Source organism: Arachis hypogaea, chromosome 15 (genome assembly GCF_003086295.3).
Source record: "Arachis hypogaea cultivar Tifrunner chromosome 15, arahy.Tifrunner.gnm2.J5K5, whole genome shotgun sequence".
Classification (NCBI taxonomy): Eukaryota; Viridiplantae; Streptophyta; class Magnoliopsida; order Fabales; family Fabaceae; genus Arachis; species Arachis hypogaea.
Window position 1 is genome coordinate 145509142 of NC_092050.1, and position 26834 is coordinate 145535975.

General features: G+C 31.1%; 2 protein-coding genes across 5 annotated transcripts; one reads left to right on the plus strand and one right to left on the minus strand.

The window, feature by feature from the left end:
• Positions 1-1724: 1724 nt before the first annotated feature.
• Positions 1725-5637, minus strand: LOC112751121 (NAC domain-containing protein 55). Of its 2 annotated transcripts, XM_025800170.3 has the most exons (4): positions 5292-5637; positions 3789-4051; positions 2479-2602; positions 1725-2361 (listed from the first exon to the last, which is right to left on the minus strand). In XM_025800170.3, the coding sequence occupies exons 1-4, from the start codon at positions 5443-5445 to the stop codon at positions 1928-1930; spliced, it is 975 nt and encodes a 324-aa protein (XP_025655955.1). In that variant the 5' UTR covers positions 5446-5637; the 3' UTR covers positions 1725-1927. The 2 variants fall into 2 exon arrangements, with proteins under 2 accessions (XP_025655955.1, XP_025655954.1); XM_025800169.3 differs by having other exon boundaries at positions 1725-2602.
• A 16475-nt stretch (positions 5638-22112) lies between these two features.
• On the plus strand, positions 22113-26143 carry LOC112751122 (uncharacterized). Of its 3 annotated transcripts, none has more exons than XM_025800171.2 (6): positions 22113-22416; positions 22489-22916; positions 23015-23416; positions 23852-24238; positions 24666-24880; positions 25336-26143. In XM_025800171.2, the coding sequence occupies exons 1-6, from the start codon at positions 22268-22270 to the stop codon at positions 25588-25590; spliced, it is 1836 nt and encodes a 611-aa protein (XP_025655956.1). In that variant the 5' UTR covers positions 22113-22267; the 3' UTR covers positions 25591-26143. The 3 variants fall into 3 exon arrangements, with proteins under 3 accessions (XP_025655956.1, XP_025655958.1, XP_025655957.1); XM_025800173.2 differs by having other exon boundaries at positions 22172-22416; positions 24672-24880; XM_025800172.2 differs by having other exon boundaries at positions 22172-22416; positions 23018-23416.
• The last annotated feature ends 691 nt before the right edge of the window (positions 26144-26834 follow it).

Sequence of the window (26834 nt, forward strand, 5' to 3'; positions counted from 1 at the left end):
TCGATTACTGGCTATTGTGTATACTTAGGAAACAATTTAGTATCATGGAGAAGCAATAAGCAAGCCAAAGTTAGTCGCAGTAGCACTGAGGCAAAGTATAGGAGCATAACAGCATCTTAGTCAGCACTAGTTTAGTGTCTATACAACAGCTTTTAAAGGAACTTCGAATTCTACAACCAGTGGCACCTACTATTTACTGTGATAATCAAAGTGCTTGCTCATTAGCTGCTAACCCAGTCCTTCATACTAGGTGCAAACACATGGAAATTAACCTTCAATGCCTAAGAGAGATAGTGAATCAAAAGTAACTCTATATCCTCCGTATACCTTCTATAGATTAAATTGGGGATATTTTCACCAAACTCCTCCCATCACCTTTATTTCACAAATTTTGAGACAAACTTAGAGTGATTTTTCAACCCACTGCTAAGTTTGAGGGAGTTGTGAATGAATATAAATAAATTAGTTAGTCTCTATTAATTTTGATTGTTGTTACACTATAAATAATTTCACTATATATGTTGTATTACTCCATTACCCAGCACAGTAGCTACAATGCAATCACAATGTATAAGTTTCAGTTTTACTTCTGTATCTCAAGTCTCCTTCTTTAATTCTATTTTCTGTATCAGTGCATGAGAACACTCTCATATTTCTAATTCTTTAATAATTTTTATAGAGTAATACCCTATGAAGCACGGACACTTTGCTGAGTTGCCGTGTCTGCTGTGTCCAAACCGTGTCTCAATAAAAAATAAAAAATTCTTCTCCGGACACATTTGGACACACCTAAATACCATCACATGTCAGCGTGTCCGGTCTTATTCTTAATATATATTCTTAAAATAAATTTAGATATAGTATATATTATTATTTATTAAAACAAAAAAATTTTAAATACTTCGTATAATTAAAATAAGATATTAAAAATAATTTAAAAAATTAATTTATATTTTAATATTCATTACGGTTTATCTAAAAAATACTTTATATTTTATATGTATGCGTGTTCCCGTGTCATGTGAAATTTTAAAATTTGCGTGTTGGCGTATCTCTTGTCGTGTCCCGTGTCCGTGCATCATAGGTAATACCTAAATTTTTTAATAATTTTTATTCAAAACATTATGTATTTTTCATCAAATAATAATTTTTTAATAAATTTTTTCTTTTTTGCTATTTTTAAATATAGTCTTTTCGGTTACAAATTCTCTTTCAGCAAAAGGGGAAAAAAATTGAAAAAAAAAAAAAAAAAAAGGCTAAAACACGACCACCGAATTTGACCCCAGAAAAGGGCAAAACCCAGCCAGCAAATTCGAATAGGCCATATGTGTGCATTCCACCAACTATACCCGTTCTTATGCATTTCACACATATATTACTGCCATTTGCAAATTTAATTTTTCATTAACTTCACATACTATTTTATCTTTTAATTATAAATTTTTATATTACGTAATAAAATTGTTTATCTCAATTTTAAGGCAATAAAAGGAGACACATAATATGCCTAACCTATGCTTTAAAATAGGAGAAAGAAAAACGGTTATTTTATAGAAAATTCTTGAGTTGTTAATCCTAGAACATGAAACCTAAAACGACTGAAAGGACCCTAATTTTACACCTAATTACAACAACTGATTATTATCACTATTCACAACATCAACATTAAGGTTGGTTGACTTTTTATTTATTACCGAAGGGCAAAGAAAGGACACATACATAACTACTAAAAATTAGGATGTTTATTACAATTTTGAAAATGTTACAATTTTTTTTTCATGTAGGAATGGGAGCGTTACATGGACATATATATTAATAATATAATAATTCACAAGAAGTTTTACAAGATGAGATGGATGTTAGCTATCTAGCAAGCTAGAGCTTCATATACATTATTATATATATGCTTTTCAATTCATTCATCAATTTACCAAAGGGAGTCCAAATTGAATGGTTGCTCCTGTTGTTGTTGTTGCTGATGTGGCATACATTCCAAAACTTTTGATGAAGAAGAAGAAGAAGCATTGATGAGATTTGAAGAAGTTGTTATTAGGTCATCATTATTGGTTCCAATAATAACTTGTTGATGAGGAACTACTACTCCTTGATGATGAGGCATAATATATGATGATGGTGCAAATGTGGATGCAACTTCTCTTTGTTGATAATTATTCCTAAGCTGCAATGCCTTGAGAATCAAGGAATTCATTGATGAAATACTTGGATTCAACAACCCTACTGAAGGCCATGGAACATTATGATCACTTGATGGTGGCCAATTCATTGCTAAGTTCATGTTTGTGTTAACATTGTTATTATTGTTATTATTGGTTAGGTCATGGTGATGATGAATGTGTTGTCCTGAAATAAGAATGTTGTTAGGGAATAATGCACTTGAGGATGATGATGAAGAATTATTATTATTATTATTGGTATTATTAATGTTGGTGTTTAGATTTGGAAACTCAATAACATCACCAAATTCATTGACCAAAGAGGTTGTGTCATCACATGGGGATTCAGGTTGGGAGGATGATGTTTGTTGCGGCGGTTTTTTCGCTGCTGTGCTCTTTTGGAATACCCTGCACACTACCCATTCATCCTACAATAACCATATATTAAAAAAATAGTAAATTAATTAATTTCAGAAGACATATCTATTCACATATGTATGAATAGTTGCCTATCATACTATAAACTTTCATAATTAACGATGGAAAGAAATTAAAATATAAAATCACATTATTTTTTCATCATTAGTGTACATATTAACTAAGAGTGTTTATGTATTGGATATGACTGAATTTAAGTGGATCCGGTCTTAAAAGACAGCAGGATTTATTTTGATCTGACTCGAAAATGACCTAAACAAATTGGATTAAACCAAGTCGATTCGATGTAAAATTAATATATACAAATTTGTAAATTTTATATATTAAAGTAATAAAATTTTATTTTTAAAAATAAATTTAATAAACATTATATTATATTTATATCAAAATAAATTATTTTAAAATAAAAATAATACCGTATAATATAAAAAATATTAATTGAAATATAAACATATAATATGACATTACTAATTTCACTCTAAAATATAGATTTTATTGTTAAAAATAACTTCTAATCAAGTTGGATGCCTAAAACATAAGTCGAATCTAATCCAAAAATAATGCTGAGTAGAAATTACAAACCCAAATCCAACAAAATATACCTCAAATCCGGACTAGGTCTTAAACAGCCCTATTTCTAACTATGGATATTAACTTTTTTTTTTTAATATTTTTGTAAAACTATAACTATCTTCCTATTATGAACACTTTTATTCAATTTTTTTTCATGATTTTTAGATTTTTTTTTCTGTACCTAAAACTCAAACTTGGCATTAATGATTAATAGAAAAAAAAATCTACTGCTCTAACCATATTTTGGTAGAATATATATTAAAATTATCACAATCCGACTTTAAAATTGTCGCTATATATCTATCGTTATTTATATAATGTCAGCTAATATAAATTAATTCTTTTAAAATTATTTTTTATTTTAAATTCTAAAGTTAAATCCTCAACTCTAAATCCAATGAATGTCAAATAATAGTTTTACAAAAATAAGTTAAAATTATCTGATTAAAAATTAAATTTTTATATTAATTTTTTAAAAAAAGAACATAATTCTCTATATGTAACTAAGAAAATCTAATTAATTAATATAGTGTTTGTGAATTGCTTGTGATGAGTGATGAGGTATGCATGCATGATAATAAATTAATAACATATAATTGTTACCTTAGTTCTAAAGGGATTCTTGTTCTCAAGTCTATATTCATGCATGACCCAATTACTTTTCTCACCCCTTGGAGCCCTACCCTTATAGAAGACTAGGGTTTTCTTCATTCCAACCAAAACCCCACCACGAAATATCTCTTTGTCTTTGCCTGTGGTCTTCCAATACCCTGATTCTGTTGCCCTATTTGTTCTTAGTCCTGTTGGATACTTTCTATCTCTTAAACTGAAGAAGTACCATTCCTTCTCACCCATGCTTGCCTTACCTGTTCCAACACAATAATAATCATTTATTTATTTATTTATTTTGGTTCACCAAATTAAGAGAGTGGCTTAGCTTATAGCTACTACGGTATGGTACACCAATATATATTAACCAATACTTTTACTACCATTTAAAAGGTAAATAGTTGAGTTATTTATATATATGAGTATGACTAATAAATGAAAAAGTATAGGGTATTAACATATTATCTGTCAATTTATTACTAAGAATAATTAATTATTATGTTTTAAACACATGTATAAAAAGACACATCCAGGAAATATATCTATAAAGACACTTCTATTAGACACAATCATAAAAAAGATATTTTTATTAGACACATCCACAAAGACACTTCCATTAAACACAGTTATAAACAAGAGTTGATAGAAGTTAGTGGAAATACTGTTGGTAACTTAGCGGGATTGCTAATAAATTAGGTAGTACTACATGCGCGTATGCACATTGGGAAATGTTGTTATTTAGTTATTAATTATTATTTATTATTATTTCATGGATTATGAAGCATATATATGCGCAGCAAAAGTAGAACGGGTCAAAATACAACACTATATGCATAGTGTAAAAATTAAAGAAATAATTTTCCTTGTTGATTTATGAAACTCATCAGATCAAAGCTGTGTTTTTTTTTTTAATCAATTACAATATATATTATAGAGAGACAAATTGAAAAGATCACCATGCATGGATCTTATTAACTCTTATATATATATGGTTGAAAAATTACTTCTGCTCATCAATGTTTTCTATTTTCCTAATTTCATAATTCAATTTGTTCCTATATATGTTTTCAAAAATTTGGAGTCTTTTCGATACAATCAATGGCAAGTTAAAAGCTTTGTTTCAATAATTAAACTTAAAATCTATAAGCCTTTATTTGCAAATTAAATCAATTGTAAAAATAATCCTTAGAACAAAAAATAACAAATAAATTAAAGCTAGTTTAATTTTCTCAAGAAAGAGAGTACTAGTCCATTATTATGTATATATAGAAGAAAGTAAAAACTCACGTGAATTTCATGTGAAGTTGATAGTTGAAAATTATTAGATCATAATTATTTAATCAAACTTATTAAATTATTTAATGATTCTCAACTATCAATTTCACATGAAATTAACTGCACCTGAGTTTTCATTATATACAGAAGAAAGAAATAAAATAAAAAATAAATTGAAATTAGTTAAAGCACTATAGTATATGTGTGTGTATATATATATACCTGGAAGATCCCAAGGCTCAGACTTGTTGAGATCAACAACAGCAATAGCTTTAGAAGTGAATCCATTTTCAGAGACTTTTCTTGTAAGATAATATGTTATAAGCTCTTCATCTGTTGGGTGGAATCTGAATCCAGGAGGTAGATTCTCTTCCATCAATTACTCTTCCTATGAAGAACCCTAAAACCCCTTTGATGATGACCTTAATTAATTTCAGTTTACCAAGCTATGATGTGAAGAATCCTCATCAATTATAACATACATGACCAAGATGAAGCTCTTATTAAATGGTTCTCCACTTTATGGTTTTATAACTCCTCACAACTTCAACAAGAAGAATCCTCATATTAGATATCATAGTTAAATGCATATATCTAACCCTTTGACAAATATGGTACCCTACATCAACAAAACTATACATTTAAATTAAATAAATATATTATATTAATTATAAGATGAGGTTAATTAATTAATTATTTGGAATTGACCAAATTGCCACGAGGGTTTTGGTATTTTTACTAGACAAAATGAAGTATATATACCCAGCGACCTTGACTATATCAATGTGATGTGTTATGTGTCATATTCAATATGAATCAGGCTTATGAAAAGTGAAGAGATTAATAAAATGGAAAAATAAGTATTCAATTATTTTTGAATTAAAATAATAAAATTTATATATGATGAAAATTATAAATTTAATGACGATTAATTTTTTATTTTATTATTTTATTAATTTTTTATTTCAAAAGAGCTAAATTCTTCAATAATAAATATATATTTAAAGAGAGAATAATATGTGAAAATTAATATGATTTTTATTTAAATTTAATTTTAATATATTATCAGTTTATAGTAATTTTACGTATGTATTTAATTACGTATTATTATATCAGTAAAAATAACTATTTTTATATTGATTGTAGGAATGATAATTTAAAAGAAATGATATAATTACACGATTGTATAAAACAACACACTAAATTTTCTATTATTTTTTTAAACTAATTAATTTGAAAAGTAATTAATATTATGTTTGCACGAGGGGGTTGAGTCTATGTTGCACCATACTAGCTAGTTTTATTTTTATTATTATTATTATTATTATTTTGCATGTTTTCTTCTTCTAATAAGATCTATCCTGTCCAACCACCTCACCCATTTCTACCCACCAAAACCTTTCACGTTAGTCCAATGAGAACATGACTTATTGTAACCATATTCTCTTTAATTCATTTTTAATTACTCACACTTGTATTAATCTATTAATTATATATTGTCTACGCCACTGCCGTCTTTTTCTCTCCCTCAAATTCTGTATATTTCAAATTAATTAGTAATTAAATTATATATAATCATTTAACTGATCAGACTTTTACCATCACATACAGCTTAGTTCTTTTGCAGTATATTTTCTAGTCATGTAGCAGGTAGCATTGTCCTTAAATAATATAATAAATTATATGCATATAGCAATTTCATAGTTTGTAGTTATATATATATATATATATATATATATATATATATATATATATATACTTATGTTATGATTTGTTATTGATTATTAGTAGGAAAAAAGTTTAATACTATCATTATTCAATCACATACATTTATCTATAAAACTAACCATATATAGTTTAGTAAATAACAATACATTAATTATATATATGTACAATTTTTTTATACTAGAAATATATTGAAATTAAATTCAACTTTTAACTGCATGTATATATATATATATATATTGCACAGTTAATTCATTCAGAATCTCAATCATGCATAGTTTATGGTCCAGACTAGGAGAAGATCAGGAACAATCTAAAGTAATTTTTTTTTTAAATATCAAGAAGAACGACTATTCAGTGTTGTATATATAATGAGAAATTTTTGGAAGTGAATCATTTTTAGTATTTATAATTATTATTTGATGAGTATAAATACTAAATTATTTTTAATAAATAAATTTTATTAATTTATGAGTGTAAAGTACAAATTTTAAAAAATATAGATACAAATTATATTGAAATTTTGATAAATATATATGTAAATTATATAATTTTTTATGTGTAAAATTTCTATAAATATAAGTGTAAATTATTACTAGTCAAATACTAGTAAAAGATAATAATATTTTTAGTGTAAAAAATGTGAATTTAATTTCAATATAATTAAGAGTGTTGGAGAGCTAATAATGTTATTACTGGTGGTTAAAATGGTGACCAACCAAGAAGACCGTACGTATATACATGAGGGTAAACCTTTCTGTTTGAAACCCTTTATATATATATATAACTCTCATCGTAATTATTCATCAATTAATCTTCAAAGTATCATTCATAAATGTCAATCCTAACAAGAACTTTGTGTATCTTGCATATATATCTTCTTGTTTCCTCACTACTATAGTGTATAGCCTAGGGTTTCTAGAAGAAAGCAAATAAGTCCCAATAATTAATTATTCTAACATTTTTAATTTGCCAATTGAGAAATGAATTATAGGTGTCATGAAATCACTTAAGCTCATAAAAAAAATTAATATAAATAATTATATCTTTAACCTTTTCTTTTAAATAAGTCTTTTTTTTTATTTTTTTTATTTTTGTATATATATATATATATATTTTATTTATCTTATGCTATTTTTTTTTAAATTTACCAAAATTTAAATTCTTGACTTTTTAAACTTAAAATCCGATACTATATTATAAAATTATTTATTTTAAAAATTTAAACTAATAAAAAATAATATAAATAATTATATTTCTAACCATATCTATATGCCACAAAACAAAGTCAATAAATAAATATAAGATCAACGTAAGCTAATTGTGTTAAATTAAAGAACACATGTGAGATGAATGTGTGTTGATGCAAAATAATTAAGATTTCAACATCTGTCGTTTCGTATCATTCCATTAACCTACTCATCTCTATCTCCTTCTTTTCTGTCCGACCTACAAATTCAACAATGCCTACACAATAAAATAGCCTTCTAAATTACTCTTTTTCTTCATTTGTATATATGTCTATATATATATATCTACTATATAATTGAGATATCAAAGAGAGATAGTAGATCTTTTTAAAAAAATATGCATTATCATTTATAATTCATGATTTTTCGGTTTTTAGTATAATGTATTTATCGTTTTAGCCAAAACAAAATTTATTATTATTCACATTTGATATACATAAAAAATTAAAGGTAGACTATTAATACTATCATGAATTCACTTTTTTTTTTAAATTAAAAAAATAGATACATGAATGATTATATATATTTATATATTAGTATATAATGAAAGTTAATAGTTAAACTTGTTTTTATTTCATTTATTTTTTTTAATTAGAGAAGTTTGTACAAAACCAACTAATAATCATTGGATTGAATAGTACTATAAAATTTTGCATTAATCAAGTATCGTTTGACAAATACTTTATATACATTTAAATTAACCTAGTATGTGGTTCTTTATTAGTGTAAGGTATAAGAATTCTTTAGAGAAGAGTAATAAAATTGTGAAAGAATGGGAAAATAAAAGAATTGTGAAAAAGAAAAGATGAAATTTTATTGATTGTTGATTGAATGAATTGTAAATTATGAAGGTAAAACTAAGTATATATAGAGTATTGGCCTATGAAAGATAAAAGTAGATAAAGATAAGATAAAGATAAAGATAATTATAAGATAAGATAAAGACTAAATTATAATTTAATTTGTGTATTCTGTTGGGCTGAATTTGTGGGCCGTGAGATGTCTTTATTGTTGTCATGGGTTAAGATGGAAGAGTGGTTTAATACGCCCCCGCAAGCTGGAGGATGAAAGATGTCAAGAATACTAAGCTTATTCAGATTAAGATGGAAGGGTTGAGGAGATAAAGGCTTGGTGAAGATGTCAGCTAGTTGCCCAGAAGAGGGAATTGGGAGAAGTTTCATCACTCCAGCTTGAGCTTTTTGTCGAACCAAGTGACAATCAACCTCTAAATGTTTGGTCCGTTCATGAAAAACCGAGTTAGCAGCAATATGAAGAGCACTCTGATTATCACAATATAAAACTGGTGGGCGGATAGGAGAGATGCGTAAAAATTGTAACACATTTAGTATCCATTGAAGTTCACAAGTTGTGTTGGCAAGTGCACGATATTCTGCTTCCGTGGAAGAGCGGGCAACGGTGGTTTGTTTCTTGGTCTTCCAAGAGACTAAAGAACTGCCTAAGAAGAAACAATAACCTGTTAAAGATCGCCGAGTGTCAGGACATCCGGCCCAATCAGAGTCACTGAAGCCGAGAAGCTGAATTTCTGATTCCCTTGGAAAGAAAAGTCCTTTGCCGGGACTAGTTTTCAGATATTGTAACACATGCTTGGCAGCTTGAAGATGAGATTCAGTAGGAGATGCCATGAATTGACTTAATTGTTGAGTGGCATACATGATGTCCGGTCGAGTAGTGGTGAGATAGATAAGACGGCCAACCAAACGACGATATACAAAAGGGTCGGATAGCAGGGGACTTTTGTCTTGATATAGTTTTGTAGTACTATCCATTGGAACAGAGGCAGGTTTAGCACCTAATAAACCAGAATCCTCCAAAAGATCAAGACAATATTTTCTCTGAGATAAGCAAATTTCCTTCTCTAATTGAGCAACTTCAATACCCAAAAAATATTTTAATGGGCCCAAGTCTTTAATTCGGAAGTGTTGGTGCAAAATAGACTTAATGGCAGCAAGTTTAGAAATGGAATTACCAGTGAGAACAATGTTGTCAACATAGACTAAAAGGATAGAAATTTGATCACCAATGAATTTGACAAATAAACTATAATCAGATGAGGTCTGCTGATATCCATGAGATAGCAAAAGATGAGAAAGTTTCTCATACCACATACGACTAGATTGTCGTAAACCATACAGTGATTTTAGTAGCTTACAGCATTGATTCGGTTGAGGAGATATAAATCCGGGTGGCAGAGTCATATAAACATCTTCAGAAAGATCCCCATGTAAGAAATCATTATTGACGTCCAACTGATGTATAGGCCAATGCTTCATAGAGGCCAATGCCAAAACTAATCTGATAGTGGTAGGCTTGACAACAGGGGAGAAAGTTTCCAAGAAATCAACACCTTCAGTTTGAGTGAACCCTTTAGCCACAAGGCGTGCTTTATATCGATCAACTGAACCATCAGGCTTACGTTTGATGCGATAGACCCATTTACAGCTAACCGGCTTAACCCCTGCAGGGCAATCAACAAGACGCCAAGTTTTGTTCAGCTCAAGAGCATCCAACTCATCTTTCATAGCACTACGCCAATTAGAGTGTTGATTGGCGTCCTTAAAAGACTTTGGCTCAATGTCAGAATGTAGAGATAAAAGAAACTTTTTATATGAAGATGAAAGAGAAGAAAAAGACATGACTGAAGACAAAGGATACTTGCACTTTGAGGGAGATTGATTTGTAGAGATGAGAGAGGAATTACACAAGTAATCAGAGAGATATGCTGGAGGTCGGTGAGGCCGGTCGGAATGACGAGGATGGGGTTGCTCAGGTGGTGAAGAAGGTGACGGGGGATGAGAAGGTGATGGTGGATTGGTGTCTAGTGTTGAAAGTGATTCGGTGGTCATGGGTTCAACTTGGTTAGGAAACGATAGTGAGGAAGAAGGAGAGGTTGTTGGAGAAAATAAAGAACTATGTGGAGTTGGGTCAATGGGTATAGGTGAGGGTTCAACTGGAAGACTAACTGAATCTTGTTTTTGAGAAGGTGTGTTTGGCAATGTTGGGCTGAGTGTCTGAAATTGGACATTTTTTGTGACTAAGGGCAAAATCTTTTCATAAAAAATCACGTTTCTAGAAATCTGAATTCTTTTATCTTCTAAAACATAAACAATATACCCTTTAAAACCAGATTGAAAGCTGATAAATACAGCCTTTTTGGCTCTTGGATCAAATTTTGATCTGTTTGCCATTTGGGTAGAAACAAAACATAAGCATCCAAAAACTTTAATGTCCTAATAATTTGGTGGATGATTGAATAAAATCTCAAATGGTGTTTTAAAATTATTTGCGGATGATGGAACTCTATTAAGTAAATAAACAGCATGTCTAACAGCATAAGACCAAAAAGATGATGGTAAATTAGATTGAAACATAAGAGCACGAGCTATATTCAAAATATGTTGATGCTTGCGTTCTACCCTTCCATTTTGTTGAGGAGTTTCAACACAACTACGTTGATGAATAATGCCCTTTGAAGCATAAAAATCAGGTAAAATAAATTCTGGTCCATTATCGGAACGAATAGTTTTGACTTTGGAGTTGAATTGTGTTTCAATTAAAGTAATAAAATTTTTATTTGATTTTTTACTTCTCCTTTTGATTTTAATAAAGTAACCCATGTAAAGCGGCTAAAATCATCAACAATAGTAAAAAAATATTTATGATTATGAATAGAATTTTGTCGAAACGGACCCCAAATATCAAAGTGTAATAAATCAAAACTTGCATTAGCTTTGTTAAAACTTTGAGAAAATGAAAGTTTCTTTTGTTTAGAAAGATGACAAATGTCACAAGCCTCGTCATGATGCATAGAGATAAAAGGAAATTGTTTATGTAAATGATTAAGTCTTTGCCCAGAAAGGTGTCCTAAACGAAAATGCCATATATTGGAAGGTGTAATGGGTAGAGATTGGATGGAATTTATGGAGTGTGTAGTGGATGAATTTTTACCGAAATTGGGTTCAAAGACATATAATCCCTCTCTCATTCTGACCAAATCAATTGTCCCCAAATTGTTGCTCTGCAGAGTGCAAGAAGAAGATGAAAAAGTGAGTTCACATATGAGTGCTGAAGTAATTTTTGAAACAGAGATAATATTAAAGTTGAAATAAGGTAAATAAAGAACATCATGAAGAACCAAGGATGGTGAAAATTGAACGATGCCTTTATAAGAAATAGTAGTTCGAGAACCATTTGGTAAATGAACAATAATAGGAGAAATTTGTGTGTAAGAAATAAACTAAGACAAATTTGATGCAATGTGATCTGTGGCACCAGAATCAATGATCCAAGTATTCAAGAATGAATCTCGATTTGAAGAATTGTTAACAGTAGAAAAGGTATTGAAAGAACAAAGATAATGAGTAGTTGGACTTGGCAAAAGCTCAAGTTGGTTTGAAGGACGAGCTTCTTCATTGAAAGGAAGTGCCATGAAAGAAAAGTGTTGGGCTGACGAAAGGTCCAAAAGAGGCTCCGGATGAAGTTGCTGGTGTGCCCTTTCTCCTTGATCCATGGATGTCAGCAGAGCTCAAGAGGAGCTCTGATACCATAATAAAATTGTGAAAGAATGGGAAAATAAAAGAATTGTAAAAAAGAAAAGATGAAATTTTATTGATTGTTGATTGAATGAATTGTAAATTATGAAGGTAAAACTAAGTATATATAGAGTATTGGCCTATGAAAGATAAAAGTAGATAAAGATAAGATAAAGATAAAGATAAAGATAAAGATAAAGATAATTATAAAATAAGATAAAGACTAAATTATAATTTAATTTGTGTATTCTGTTGGGCTGAATTTGTGGGCCGTGAGACGTCTTTATTGTTGTCATGGGTTAAGGTGGAAGAGTGGTTTAATAGAGGATGAGAACACACCAGTGAAGAGAGAAAAAGAACGAGAGAGATCTAAAAGTTCATAGAGTGTGAATGAGAAATAATTTTATTAGCTAATTATTACATTGACTCTTAGTCTTATATAGCAGCTCTTACAGCAAATACTAATTAACAACCACTAACTATTTTCATAACTAACTAAACAACTCTACCAACTTATTTTACTGGCTCAATTGCTATTTATCCCTGACATCTTCCCTCAAACTAAAAAGGGTTGTGAAACCAATTTCAGTTTGGACCTGAGGCGTATAAATACATCATGAGATAGAGGCTTTGTAAGGACATTGGCAACTTGATCAAAGGAGGGAAATATGCACAATATATGTCTGCTATTAAACAACCCAATCCTGAACAAAATGCAGGTCAATTTCAAAGTGCTTTGACCTACTGTAAAGTATTGAATTTCTACTCATTAGTATGGTGCTCTGATTGTCATAGTACAGTGTAGGTGTTGGGCTTTGAGGAAGGTGTATTTCAGAGAGCAGTTTCTGCAACTACATAGTATCTGTCATAACATCAACTAGAGCCTTGAATTCCGCTTCAATACTGGACCTGGACATTGAGACTTGTTTCCGGCTAGAATAAGAGATGATGTTCAATCCTAGGAATACACAGTAACCCGTAGTAGATTTACGATCAACGGGATCAGTGGCCCAATCCGAGTCACAAAACGCTAAAATCCTGAAGTCCTCGCTCTTATGGAACTCAAGCTCCATGTCTACTGTGCCTGCCAGATAGCGCAGAATGCGCTTCACAGTTTTTCAATGTTGTTCTAAGGGAGAATGTAGAAACTGTGAGACTTTGTTCACAGCGTATGCAATGTCTGGCCTCGTTATGGTGGCGTATTGCAAGCTACCAACCACCGATCAATACAGAGTTGGCCTATCAAACACTGCTCCAGATCACGCGTTAAGTCGAAGACCACTCATCATAGGGGTAGGCATATTGCAAGCATCAGCCATATCAGCCCTCTTGAGCAAGTCCTTCACATACTTTGTTTGTTTCAGCACTAAAGGACCAACGACTATTCTCTCAGCCTCAATATCCAAAAGAAGCTCATTTCTCCCAAGTCCTTGAGCGTAAAGACCTCATTCAAATCAACAATATGCTTGGTTACCTCACTTGCAGCAGTGCCGATCATTAGAATATCATCAACATACCCCAAGAGATAAATAGTAGAGAGGGAGCTGTACTTGACAAACAAGCAAGGGTCAGAGGTAGTACTGATGAACCCAACACTCTCAAGAGTACTTTTTAGCTTGAGGAACCATGCACGTTGAGCCTACTTGAGGCCGTATAGTGCTTTCTCTAGTTTACACACTAAATTAGTGCCAAAATTGTAGCCGTCAGGCTGCACCATGTAGACATTTTCAGACAAATCGTCATTGAGAAAGGCATTGTTAAAATCAAACTGACGAATTCACCACTATCTCGACAAAGCAACTACCATGACAACACGGACTGTCATAGGTTTAGCCACCGGATTGAATACTTCCCCATAATCAACGCCTTCCCTCTGATGAAAGTCTTTTGCCACCAGCCGCGCCTTGTACTTCTGGATACTTCTATCCGGCTGTCTATTGATGCGAAATACCCATCGACATCCAATTGAATTTGCTGCTGTGGAGGGATCTATAAGCTTTCAGATTTTGCACTTCATCAAGGAAGCATACTCTTCGTCCATAGCCGCCTTCCACTGTGATGAGGTAAGAGCCTAAGCAACAAAAGAGGGCTCCACTTATGTGAGATCAGATGAGGAAGAGCAAAGCTAGGAAGAGTATACCTTGGGCTTGAAAATACCCGCCTGACTTCTAGTTACCATAGGGTGAGTGCGCCCAACCTTTGCTTCAGGCTCAGGAACAACACACGATGATTGTTTAGTTAACCCTGCATTATGTAACAGCCCAGACCACCCGCTAGCACGATATTATCCGCTTTGGCACACAAGACCTCACGGTTTTGCCTTTGACGATAGGGATGATAGCTGAAACCCCCCACACTCACTCGTCAAAACGCGTCATGCTAGGGAGAGGTATCCACACCCTTATAAGGCATGCTTCGTTCCTCTCCCCAACCGATGTAGGACCTTACAATTCACCCCCCTAAGGGAGCCCAACGCCCTCGCTGGCATATCGATCTGGGCTCCAGCTCTGATACCATCTGTAACAGTCCAGACCAACCGCTAGCATGATATTGTCCGCTTTGGCACATAAGGCCTCACAGTTTTGCCTTTGACGATAGGGATGATAGCCGAAGCCCCACACACTCACTCGTCAAAACGCGTCATGCTAGGGAGAGGTATCCACACTCTTATAAGGCATGCTTCGTTCCCCTCCCCGACCGATGTGGGACCTTACACATTACTCAAGGGAAACTCAAAAGTAAAGTTAGAGATGCAAGTGTCAGCAGTGAATAGGCAAGAATCAGTACAAATAGGACTGGCAAATGGCTCAATTATGGTTAGTGGAGAGGTTGAGGTTGCTCGGATGGAACTAGAATTGGAGGAGGAGATATAATAATGGCTGACTCTGGAACTCTCCCTTAACAAGTGGACGAATTAAATTGAAGAGGTGAGGACTCACAAAAACTTGATGAGGGTACCGTTGTGGCTGGGGGATCTGTTGAGGGTATTAGTGTTATGGGTGCAGGCGTACTAGGGGGTGACTCATGAGAAATTTCGAGAGGTATTGGTGGATGGCGCACATGAATAGGAATAGTGATAAGCTTGGTTGTATGAGGAACTGATGCCTTTAGATTTGAGTCCTTGTTAAAAAATAGCAACTGATAAGAAAATTCAGATTCGTCAAAGACTACATGCCTTGTAATATAGAGTTTTTCAGATGGATAAAGGCACTTGTACCCTTTGTGGTGTGGTGAGTAACCTAAAAACAGACACTTGTGAGTCTTAAAGTCAAATTCGTGTGGTTGGTAAGGGCGGAGCTAAAAAAAGCATGAACATTCGAAGATTTTAAGGAACATATAGTCTGGAGTTCTATTGTTCAAGAGTTCATAGGGTAATATGTACTATGTGGTGGCAGAGAGCAGCAAGTTAATGAGATAGGTTGCAGTGAGGCAGGCTTCATCCCAGAATTTTAAAGGCATGGATGCTTGAGAGAGAAGGGTTAGAGCAGTTTCAATGATATGCCGATGCTTCCTCTCGGCTTTCCCATTCTGTTTATGGGTGTATGAATAGCTAATTCTATATGCAATCCCATTCTCAATCAGGAATTTGGTAAAAGCTTGTGAGGTATACTCTTTGCCATTGTCGGTTTGAAGTGTTTTAATCTTATGCCTAGTTTTGTTTTCAATTAACAACTTGTATTGGACAAATGCTTGCAGGGCTTGGCTCTTGTTTTGGAGAAGATACAAAAGGTATATATAGTTTTAGCATCAATAAAGAGAATATAGTACCGAAATTCCGAAACACTGGTAATAGGAGAAGGACCCCATATATCTGAGAAGATTAACTCTTGAGGTTGACTATAGACAGTTTGAGAGTCAGAAAAAGAAAGATTATGGAGCTTGCCTTGGCAACATGCATTACACAGGCAGTCTTTAGGTAAAAATTTGCTTTTATTCATATAGCCAACATTACAACTTTGTAACACTTTTTCAACAATTCGTGCACTTGGGTGACCTAACCTCTTATGCCACATATCAAACTCATACACTGACTTAGCATTACAGACAATGCCTACATTATTAGTGCTACTTGCTACTGTAGAATTAGATATAAAAAAAATTGAGATTACAAACTTTATGAGTGGGTGATAGATGAAGGTTCTTAGACTCTGAATTGCCTGATTTATTGTTTGATGGTGCTGCTTGTGCAAGCACTCCAACATGCTCAAAATGGTATAACCCTCTTCTAAGAGACCCCTTTAACAGAATTTTCTTGGTCTCCTGACATTTTACAAAACAATCAAAAGGATGGAATTCAAAAAACATATGATTGTCAAGAGCAAACTTGGCCATACTTAGTAGAATTTTGGTGATGGAAGGTACATAAAGCATATTTAATAGTTTAAAGTAGTGAGGGTTGGTCTCATTAAACAGTATAATTTTGTCAATACTATTTATACTCATACCTTGACCATTACCTGTTAGCACTTGATTTGTCCCTACATACTCTGAGCCTGCAATCAAGTTGTTTGCATCAAAGGTCAAATGATGCGAAGCTCCGGTGTCCAGGTATCAGGCTTTGTCAATGAGAGGTGTTACTGTAGGTGTAGTGGCTAAGAGAACTTGAGCTTGCTGGTCTTGTTGTGGCTGGTGGAAGGAAGAGGGAGGCGGTGCTGATGCATTACCAATAGTCTAATGTGGATTCTGAAAATTGTAGGTTTTCGAAGTAGTCATAAATCAAAACCTGAAAGCTCTAATACCATGTAAGGTATTAGAACTCTTTAGAAAAGAGGATGAGAATACACCAGCGGGGAGAGAGAGAGAGTCAACTCTTAATCTTATATAGCAACTCTTACAGCAACTACTAACAACCACTAACTATTTTCATAACTAACTAACCAATTCTGCCAGTTTAACTTACTGGCTCAATTGTTATTTATTCCTGACAATTAGATATGTCACAATGAATTATTTAATCATATTCTTAATGTTGTCGTTTTATTTTTTTTTTTTGTTAAAAAATTTTAATTTGCACAAGTTACTTATTCTTATTCATAAAAAATTTGGATTCTCTAAATTTTGAATTTTGATTTGAGAGAGTAAAGTGTGATCTCTCACTCATAAATAGTTTTTTTTTTATATTTTCTCTTGGTCCTATTTATAAAATAAATGATAAAAAATCACACTTTATCTTCTAAAATAAAATTCAAAATTTAGAAGATCCAAATCCTATTCATATAATAAGTCATTAGAATTCGATGTCCGGATTGATAAAAAACAATACTTTAATATTTTATACAAAATCATTGAAGAAACAAGTTTGCCATACAGTAAGGTTTAAATCGAATTTTTCTTACATATATGTAGATTTTTCTCTATAATTAGTTCATTTTCCTTATAATTAGTTCATTTTCCTTTTAACACTACTTTCAATAACAAATAAAAAGCATATATAAATAAGAATTTAATTTGTAGGCGTTATCTATATGCTCTTCATGAAGGACATCATTTGTTTTATATAATCAGTTTTCATGCTTCTCTTTTTATTTTAACATCCAAAACATGCTTGTTTCTTTGAAAATGTGCTAAAATGAGTAATCATATTAGATAGACACAACAATTACATAAAGTTATGGTTTTAATTACTCTTGTTAATCCCAGAAAAATAGATATTGACTAAGAAGTAACTATATTCAAGCATGTTATTAATGTATAGCTTTGTTTTATCTTTTGAAAAATGTGTGTGGGTCTTGGAATTTAATTGAAGTGAAAATTGCCACCATATCTATATATTGGGTCAGATTTAAGTTTCAGCCATGAGCCCATCATTTCCCCAATGTAATATTTAACTTTTATATTGGGCCTTTTTTCTTTTATGCAACCACAATGGTACGGGTACCCCCTTTTGTACTATTACTATACTTCAAAATTTATTTTGACTTTTGAATGATTTTGGAAAAAGAATAATAATTTAATCAAATTCATATATTTAGATAATTTTTTAATAATGAGTTTAAAAATTAAATAATTAATTATTTTTATTAATATAACATATGAAAATTACACCATGGTACACGCATGAAAATTACATTAAAAAATTCTTCTTCTTTTCCTCCCCGGAATACAACCGTTTATAAGATTCAAGAAGCTTATTAATTGACAAGGAGCATAACATTCAATTCCTTCACATGAATCCAATCTTTCTCTAATTATATTTGTGCATTATTTCCTTTTCCTTTGTCCTTTATTATTATAGGTTTCTTTCAAGTTTAATTTATTATTTGTTCCTCTTTGCCGACTCATAAAATAATTAGGAAATGATTGAATCCGTGTGGTGATGCCAAAGAGGTTTGTTTTAATTGCAACTTTTTCATTACAATATAATGTGATCATATACATAACTTACATTGAACAACTAAAAAGTCGGCCAAATTTCATAAAATAAATACTAAATATAACATTGCAATAATATCATAATAATTAAAATAATCATACTACGTAAACAAAAAATCAGTTATTAAATTAATCATACATATAAATATATGTTAAAATATAAAATATATATTTTAAATAAATTAAATATCGTATATATTTAAATATATAATAGTTAATTTAATAACTAATTTTTAATGTGCATATAGAATTTTTTAATTAAAATGTGAATAATTCTACTAAATAAGTGAAAGATATATTTGTTAAGGTTTCAAAAAAAAAAAAAAAAAAAAACAAAATTTTGATAGTCTCAAAACAATTCTTATATATAAAAAGGAAATAAGCAAAGAAATCATCACTTAACTAAATATGTTCTCTATCTTTTCTATTAATTATATATTGACTAAAAAAACTATTAATTATCTAAATTTTCACTGATTTAGAATAAAAAAACTCTTGTAATAATATTCATCACTAATTTTGCCAGGACAAATTAAAACATATGTATTGTAATATTTGCTAGGGGTGTGCATGAGTCGGGTGAAATCGGGTTTGATGTGATTCAGACCCGACTCGAAATATATACCAGGCCTATTTGTTAGATCCGATGAAACATATACACTTTCGGGCCACGATTATACCGGGTAAAAATCGGGTGAAAACCGGGCCGTTAACATTATATTACCTTGATACCTTCTTGTAAGTTAGCATGTAAAAATATCCAAATTTCTAAGACTCCAACCATTATTTGACATGATAAAATTCACTTAGAAAAATATAATAAGAACTATCTCTTCTCTAAAATTAAAGTATAACCATAATCAATACTAATATTACCTAATAACACCAAATATTTAAATCAATACAAATAACACAAGATTATGCATTAGTCTAAAGTCTTATGCATTTAAAACATAAAACATTAACTTATAGTCTTATATATAATGACTAATAACACAAAATATTAAGGTTTATAATACTTAAATTTCACATAATAATAGCCATCATCCATCACTAATAACACAAAATATTAATTGTGTATGATGACCGGGCCACGGGCCGATTTCGGGTGACCCGAACTATGGTCCGAACCCGACCCGAAATAATGACCGGGTCTACTTTTAAGACCCATACTCAGCCCTAAACCCGATAAAATCACATTAAATTAGCTCCTAAAGTGTTCGAGACCGAGCCGAGTCTTCGGACCGGACCGGGCTATGCACACTCCTAATCTCTGCAATTTTAGTGGCAAGTCAAAGTCAAAGATAGATTATAAAGATTAGAGGAATTCCTAAAAGCATTTTCAATTAAGATCTTTTTTAAAAGCAATTTTATTCCTTATTATTAGGTAGGTGAAGAATACACTAAAACACTTCATTAAAGAGAGAAAATTCTTCCACGTTTTCAGTGTTTAGGGCCAGAAGCAAAAGCCATTAATCATTAATATTTAATAATTTGGTAGGTTAAACCTTAATACACACTATACGTGCATGCTGATAATAAATTTATATCTTTCAATCAACTTACTTTTCCTGAAATAATAATTATATAATTCTTTTTATAAAGTGAAGTTCATATCATTGTCTAATGTCTACCTATGCGTGTGGCTTGGTTTTGGTCTCTTTTTTTTTTTTTTTTTTTTTGTATACTTCACTTCACATTGTTTGATATATTGGGAAAAATAAAAGCATCTTGTTTTACACCATCTCATTTTCCATTTTTCCACATTACATACATACACATTAGAAAACAAGATTTACAAACTTTTGATGAAAAGTATAGTAGAAATTATTCCCTTAGCTAGGGTTCTTTTTTATTATTATTTATTATTATTAGTATTTAAGATAAGATGAAAACTATATTGTCCTGATCCATTGTAAGTGAAATTAAATGAATTAAGATCGCACCTCATCCGACCAAGATGTTATTTAATTACCAATCAAGGCATGCATGAGACACCCTTTTTCTTTTGTTTGGCAAAATTTGGATTAGAAAAATGTTAAGAAATTAGTTATTAAATTAAACGGTATGTATTTATGTATATTTAATTATTTTACGTATTTTTTTAGCTAAATAATAAAAATTAAAATTATCGGAACAGAATAGTAAGAGTATAAAACCTTTTTCACAACAATATAGTCAAACTTTTTATGAATAATAAAATTAGATATCATTGTATTTTTGCATATTATTTATATCTTGATTATAAATGTTGTAATTATTTGATTATATTGTTTATAAAATTGGATTATAAATATAAATTAAATTTGATTATATTATTATAAAATTTGATAATATTGCTTATATAGTTATAAATGTAAATATGTGGTCATTCTGTATTTACATATATCCTATATTGGGAAAGTATCATGGTTCATTTGCATAATCCAAATTTATGAGGGAAAAAAAATAAAAAAAAATAATAATTCCACAATATGTCTTTTAATTAGTACATAATTAATCAAATAATAAACAAATCTATTTCCTTTATAATTTTAGATTCTAGACCAAAAAAAAACTAAAACTATTTTAAATTTAGGTTTAATTATTCTGTCCAAAAAAAATTTAGGTTTAATTACTTTTTCGGTTTCTATAGTTTCACCGAATTTTCCATGAGGTCTTTATACTTTTTTTTTCTTTTTAATTGAGTTTCTATACTATATCAGATTTTGTAATTAAGTCCCTGCCGTGACAAAAACATTGAAATTAACGGAATATTCTGTTAAACAAAACGAATATACCTAACACTCGACTGAATATTCTGTATAGCTTAGTAGAATATTTTGTTAATTTCAACGTTTTTGTCACGGTAGGGACTTAGTTACAAAATCTGATATGATATAAAGACTCAACCGAAAAGAAAAAAAGTATAAGGATCTAATTGAAAATCCGATAAAATTATAGGAACCGACAGAATAATTAAACCTTAAATTTAATTAGTCAAATTCATACTAAAATATAGATAGTGATTACACAAGAGAATGTTCTTCTAAACTCTACATTTTAAGTATATACTTTTAAGATGTTGAGAAAGAAGGCACAATTATTCAATCTTGGAGGATATCCTGCTGAGTCCAAATGACAGATTTGCCCTTGTTCATGAAACTAAACAAAAACAATTTGCAATATATAAATAAGAGATTTTTGTCTAGAATGTTTTTTGGATATGCATGTTAGAAAAGCAAAGCAACTAAGGCCACTTTATATTTTTTTTAACTTTGCTTAGTGGTGAAGTCCCTTTGGAGCAATTGACAGAAAGAAAATGCCACCATGTTCTAAAGAAGAAGCTCTTGTTAGACTCTTCTACAATGTCTCAAGCTCTTTTCAGCTTCTCTTCATCTTTCTCTTCTCTTCTTCTATTTTGCTTCTCAACTTCATCAACTTCATTGGAAGCTACTCCATTTTCCAAAGGTAATAGAACATGCTTGGTTAACATAATTGTTTTTGGTTTTGGTTTCTTATTGTTTGTTTGTTATGTTGCAGGGATCAGCAGTATGAATATGTGTCTTCTGAATATGATGAAGATGAAGAGATTCAAGAAAGTTATAATAATAATAATAATGATGATGAGGATTATTCTATGGAGAGAGATCATATAGTAGCAGATATCATTGGTGGAGGAGAAACCCTTTTGTTTCTTAAACATAATCAGAATCTCTCTCATGAAGAATTCATCACCCCCCAAGAGAGCTTCATTGAAGAAGATGATTCAGAAGAAACCTTTTCAGTTCACAAGTCACCAGTGGTTTCAGATTTTGGAAGTGAGGAACCAGAAGTAGTAGTAGAAACTGAAGAAGAAGAAGAAGAAAAAGAATTGTTTCCAGCAAGAGATGCTGATTCTGTTCCAGATTCTGTCCCAGTTGAGATAGTGACAAAAAGTGACATATTGGATAGAGACAAAAACTGTGATGGTAACATCTCACATCATAGCTATAAGACTATATAGTTTAGTTTGTTACATCATTATTATTCACATGCACAACATAGTTCTTGATTCTACTTTATGCAGAAGATGATGAAGTTGGTGTTGGACTTGTCAAGAATAAGAAGGTGCAAGATTCAAACAAGATCACAAGGGATGATGAGAAGAGATTCTTCTATGTGCATGCTGGTCCTACTATTACACAATTGGACAGTACTAATAATAAGAAACTTATTGGTGAGGAAAAGGATCATAATAATAAATATGATGAGGAAATATTTGGAGATTCTTGCACTGTAGGCTCCACTTCTAAGAGCTCCTCTGAATGGAGGAGTTCCATCAAAGATTCTTGTTGTGGAACTGAAGACCCTTTTTCTTCATCATCAAGGAGAAGCTGCCCCAAGTGGGAATCTTACACTCTTTTTCAAAAATATGATGAGGAAATGTCATTCCTTCACAGGATTAGTGCACAGAAACTTCAAGAAACTGGTAAATTACCTCTCTCTCCTTGTTCCTTGTTTAATTCTGGCTACCCCATAATTTTTTTTTTTTTTACCAATGTCACCTTTTTCGAAATTTATTATCAAAATTCCATCTTTTACAACTAAGTACTCAGATGTTACTCTTACCTTTGTTATTTCATTTTTAATAATATTTGTTGGTCATGTAACTAACGTTGCTCTCAGTTTAAAAAGGGTGGATTTTTAGTAATAAGATACGGAAAAAGTGACACTTTGGTAAAAAAAAAAACGCCATTGGTTTAGATTGAGATTGCAGCTGTTTAAAACCTTTGGTGCAAGTTTAGATAAGGACTAATTACATTTATCTTCACTAAATCTCAGAAGAGGAGAGTGTAATTTGTCCTTTAAATTATACTAATGTATTAATCTTTTTAGTTACATAGTAACAATTCAATTTAATCAGAGTCTTTAAGATCCATTAAGGTGGCTCCAAGGTCAATTTCAGAGAGAATTGTGTACAAGTTTTCAACTGCAAATAAGAAACTAGAAGGTGATAATAATATCCACCATAACCCATACAATGAACTAGAAGCAGCATATGTGGCACAAATCTGCATAACTTGGGAAGCACTTAATTGGAACTACAAGAAGTTTCAGTCAAAAAGAGCTTCAAGGGTTGACCTTGCTGATCCTGGTTGTCCAGCCACTATTGCACAGCAGTTCCAACAGTTTCAAGTTTTGTTACAGAGATATGTTGAGAATGAGCCTTATGAACATGGAAGGAGGCCTGAGATTTATGCTAGAGTCAGGCTCATGGCTCCTAAATTGCTTCTAGTGCCCGAATATCGAGGTATGATAGCTTCGTTAAGAAATATTTTGTATACTTATTTTGTTTCGTCCTTTAAATCGATATGTACTTAATTAATTTTGAAGAAATATACATTAACTCAGTGTAGAAGGCAAAAATAGTAAAATATTTCATTAAAATTGGAAGTTGAAAGATTTATAGCAAAAATAACATTTTTCAAAATTGATATACATAGGATACCTATGGTATGTTATGAAAGTAAGTAATTTCTCTTGCTTTGATTTATGTCATATAATTATTTGTCAACTTCCACTTTTGTAAATTACCTTTATCTTTCTAACCATCATAAAAATAACTTGTCATGCAACATGGTACATGAGAAATTGAGTGTACATAATCCAATTATACACACTATTATTGAATACTGATTAATAATAACTGAGTTTTGTTCTTATTATTTGTATTAAAGAATCAGATGATGATCAGAAGGAAGATGGCTTAGACACAAGAATATCTTCAGCTTCATTTCTTGTGATAATGGAAGATGGGATCAAAACATTCATGAGTTTCCTGAAAGCTGATAAAGAAAGACCATGTCAAATTCTAGCATCCTACTTTAGGAGAAACAAAAGGGCCTTGGTTGATCCAACACTACTCCGCCTTATCAAGAAAGTTAACCATAAAGCAAGTACCGAATTCTAAACTAATTTCTCATTAGCTTCAGTGCTTTCCATATCATTCCATAATATTTTAGCTATAAAACACTTTAGCTATTAAATTCTAAATTACTTTCTCATTGGCTTCTTAAGTTTTCAATGCATAAAGTACAATAAAAGCTTCAAAAGTCACTATTCTAAAAGAACAAAATGTTTGGGAGACAATAAAAATCAGTACAAAACGGTCTAAAATTACCTTATTTTGCCTTTTTAATTATCGCTTATCTTGTTTTATATTTTGTAATTATTGTTGGAATAATTGAGTAACACTAAAAGTAATAAGTATATATTTATCAATGTTATATATATATGAAATTATAGATGTTAGTTAAGAGTAAGTTTAGATTATTGTCTTCCTAACATAGTCATTTGAAAGACTTACTTCATTAACAAAACTCATTACGTGATTAAATGTATATGCAGAAGAAGATTAAGGTTAAGGACCTTCGGCGTTCCGGCAAGTGTTTGAGGAGGAAGAAGCTGAAAGTGGAAGAAGAGATGGAGATTGTAATGGCTCTGATAGACCTGAAAGTGGTGTCAAGGGTGTTGAGAATGAGTGAGTTGAGTGAAGAACAGTTGCATTGGTGTGAAGAAAAGATGAGCAAAGTGAAGGTCATGGATGGCAAGCTCCAAAGAGATTCCACCCCACTTTTCTTCCCTCCTTCTTCTTCACATTGATATGACCCCACTCCACAGAGGCAAAAACACAAACACCAAGAATGCATGATGCGTGATGACATGGATCATGGATCATGAATGTGCATGGGAGTTTGAGACTGCACAAAAAGGAATATTCATAGCACACACTTTGGTGTAATATATGGTTTAAAGAAAATGTGACCCTACTAACCAAAGTGTTTGAAACATGTGGGGGTGGCATGGATTTTGGAGCCTAAAATCGAAAGAAATATTTTGTGTACTTATTTTGTCTTGTATATCAAGTCCATACATATTCTTTTACGATCAGATCAGTTATACGTTATAAAAGAATAAAGTGTATTGAATTGATATACGAGGCAAAAATAAATACAATTAACATGTATGATAGAAAAATGTTGGGTTGCATTTGTGTTAGTGGGTTGAATGTTGAAAGTGAAAGAGCAGAGGACAAAGAAAAAGAACATGAAGAGATAAAGACAAGTGTAGCTTTAGTTTTGCTTTATTAGCTTTTTTATTAGAGAGTATATCTGCTACAACAAGGGATTTGAGATGAATCATAAAGAAGAATATATGAGCATGACTTTAACAGAAAAAAAAAAAAAAGTAAAATCACATGATACACTAAAGTAATGGACTAATATGGTAGGCTTATTTTATCTTCTTTTAGAATAATAGTAATGGGTTTATTTTATCTTCTTTTAGAATAATAGTGGAATGAAAGTAGGAAACCCCACCAAGTTTGGTGAAATTGCAAAATGAATAAATAAAATAAAATGGAATAGTTCAACCTTTAAAAGGGTTTTCTTCCTTGGGCTACCAACTTACCATGCATTGTACTATTTTCTTTCATAAAATTAACCGAGGGACTTATGATTTCCTTGTGAGAATTTGAGCAAACCTAATTGCTTTATGAAAAGTCATACTTTTTTTTACATAGAATGAGAAGTCATACTTCCTAGTATAATAATATTATATAGTTGTGCACTTGTGCTATAGATATTTCAATTATCTGAATTTTTGTTTCCTTTTTCATCGTACTTACTCAATCCTCATATCATAAGACAAGTGTCATATTCCAAATTGATCTTTAATGATTTTTATATCGAATAAATTATATTTTGATAAAAAGAAATTGTCAAATTAATTCTTAATATTTTAGAATACTAGACAAATTATTCCTTGACATAATTTTTCGCAAGAAAAATATGATGATTGAATAGGATATAGTAAATTTGTACCATTCTTGTTCATGTAACTCTTCA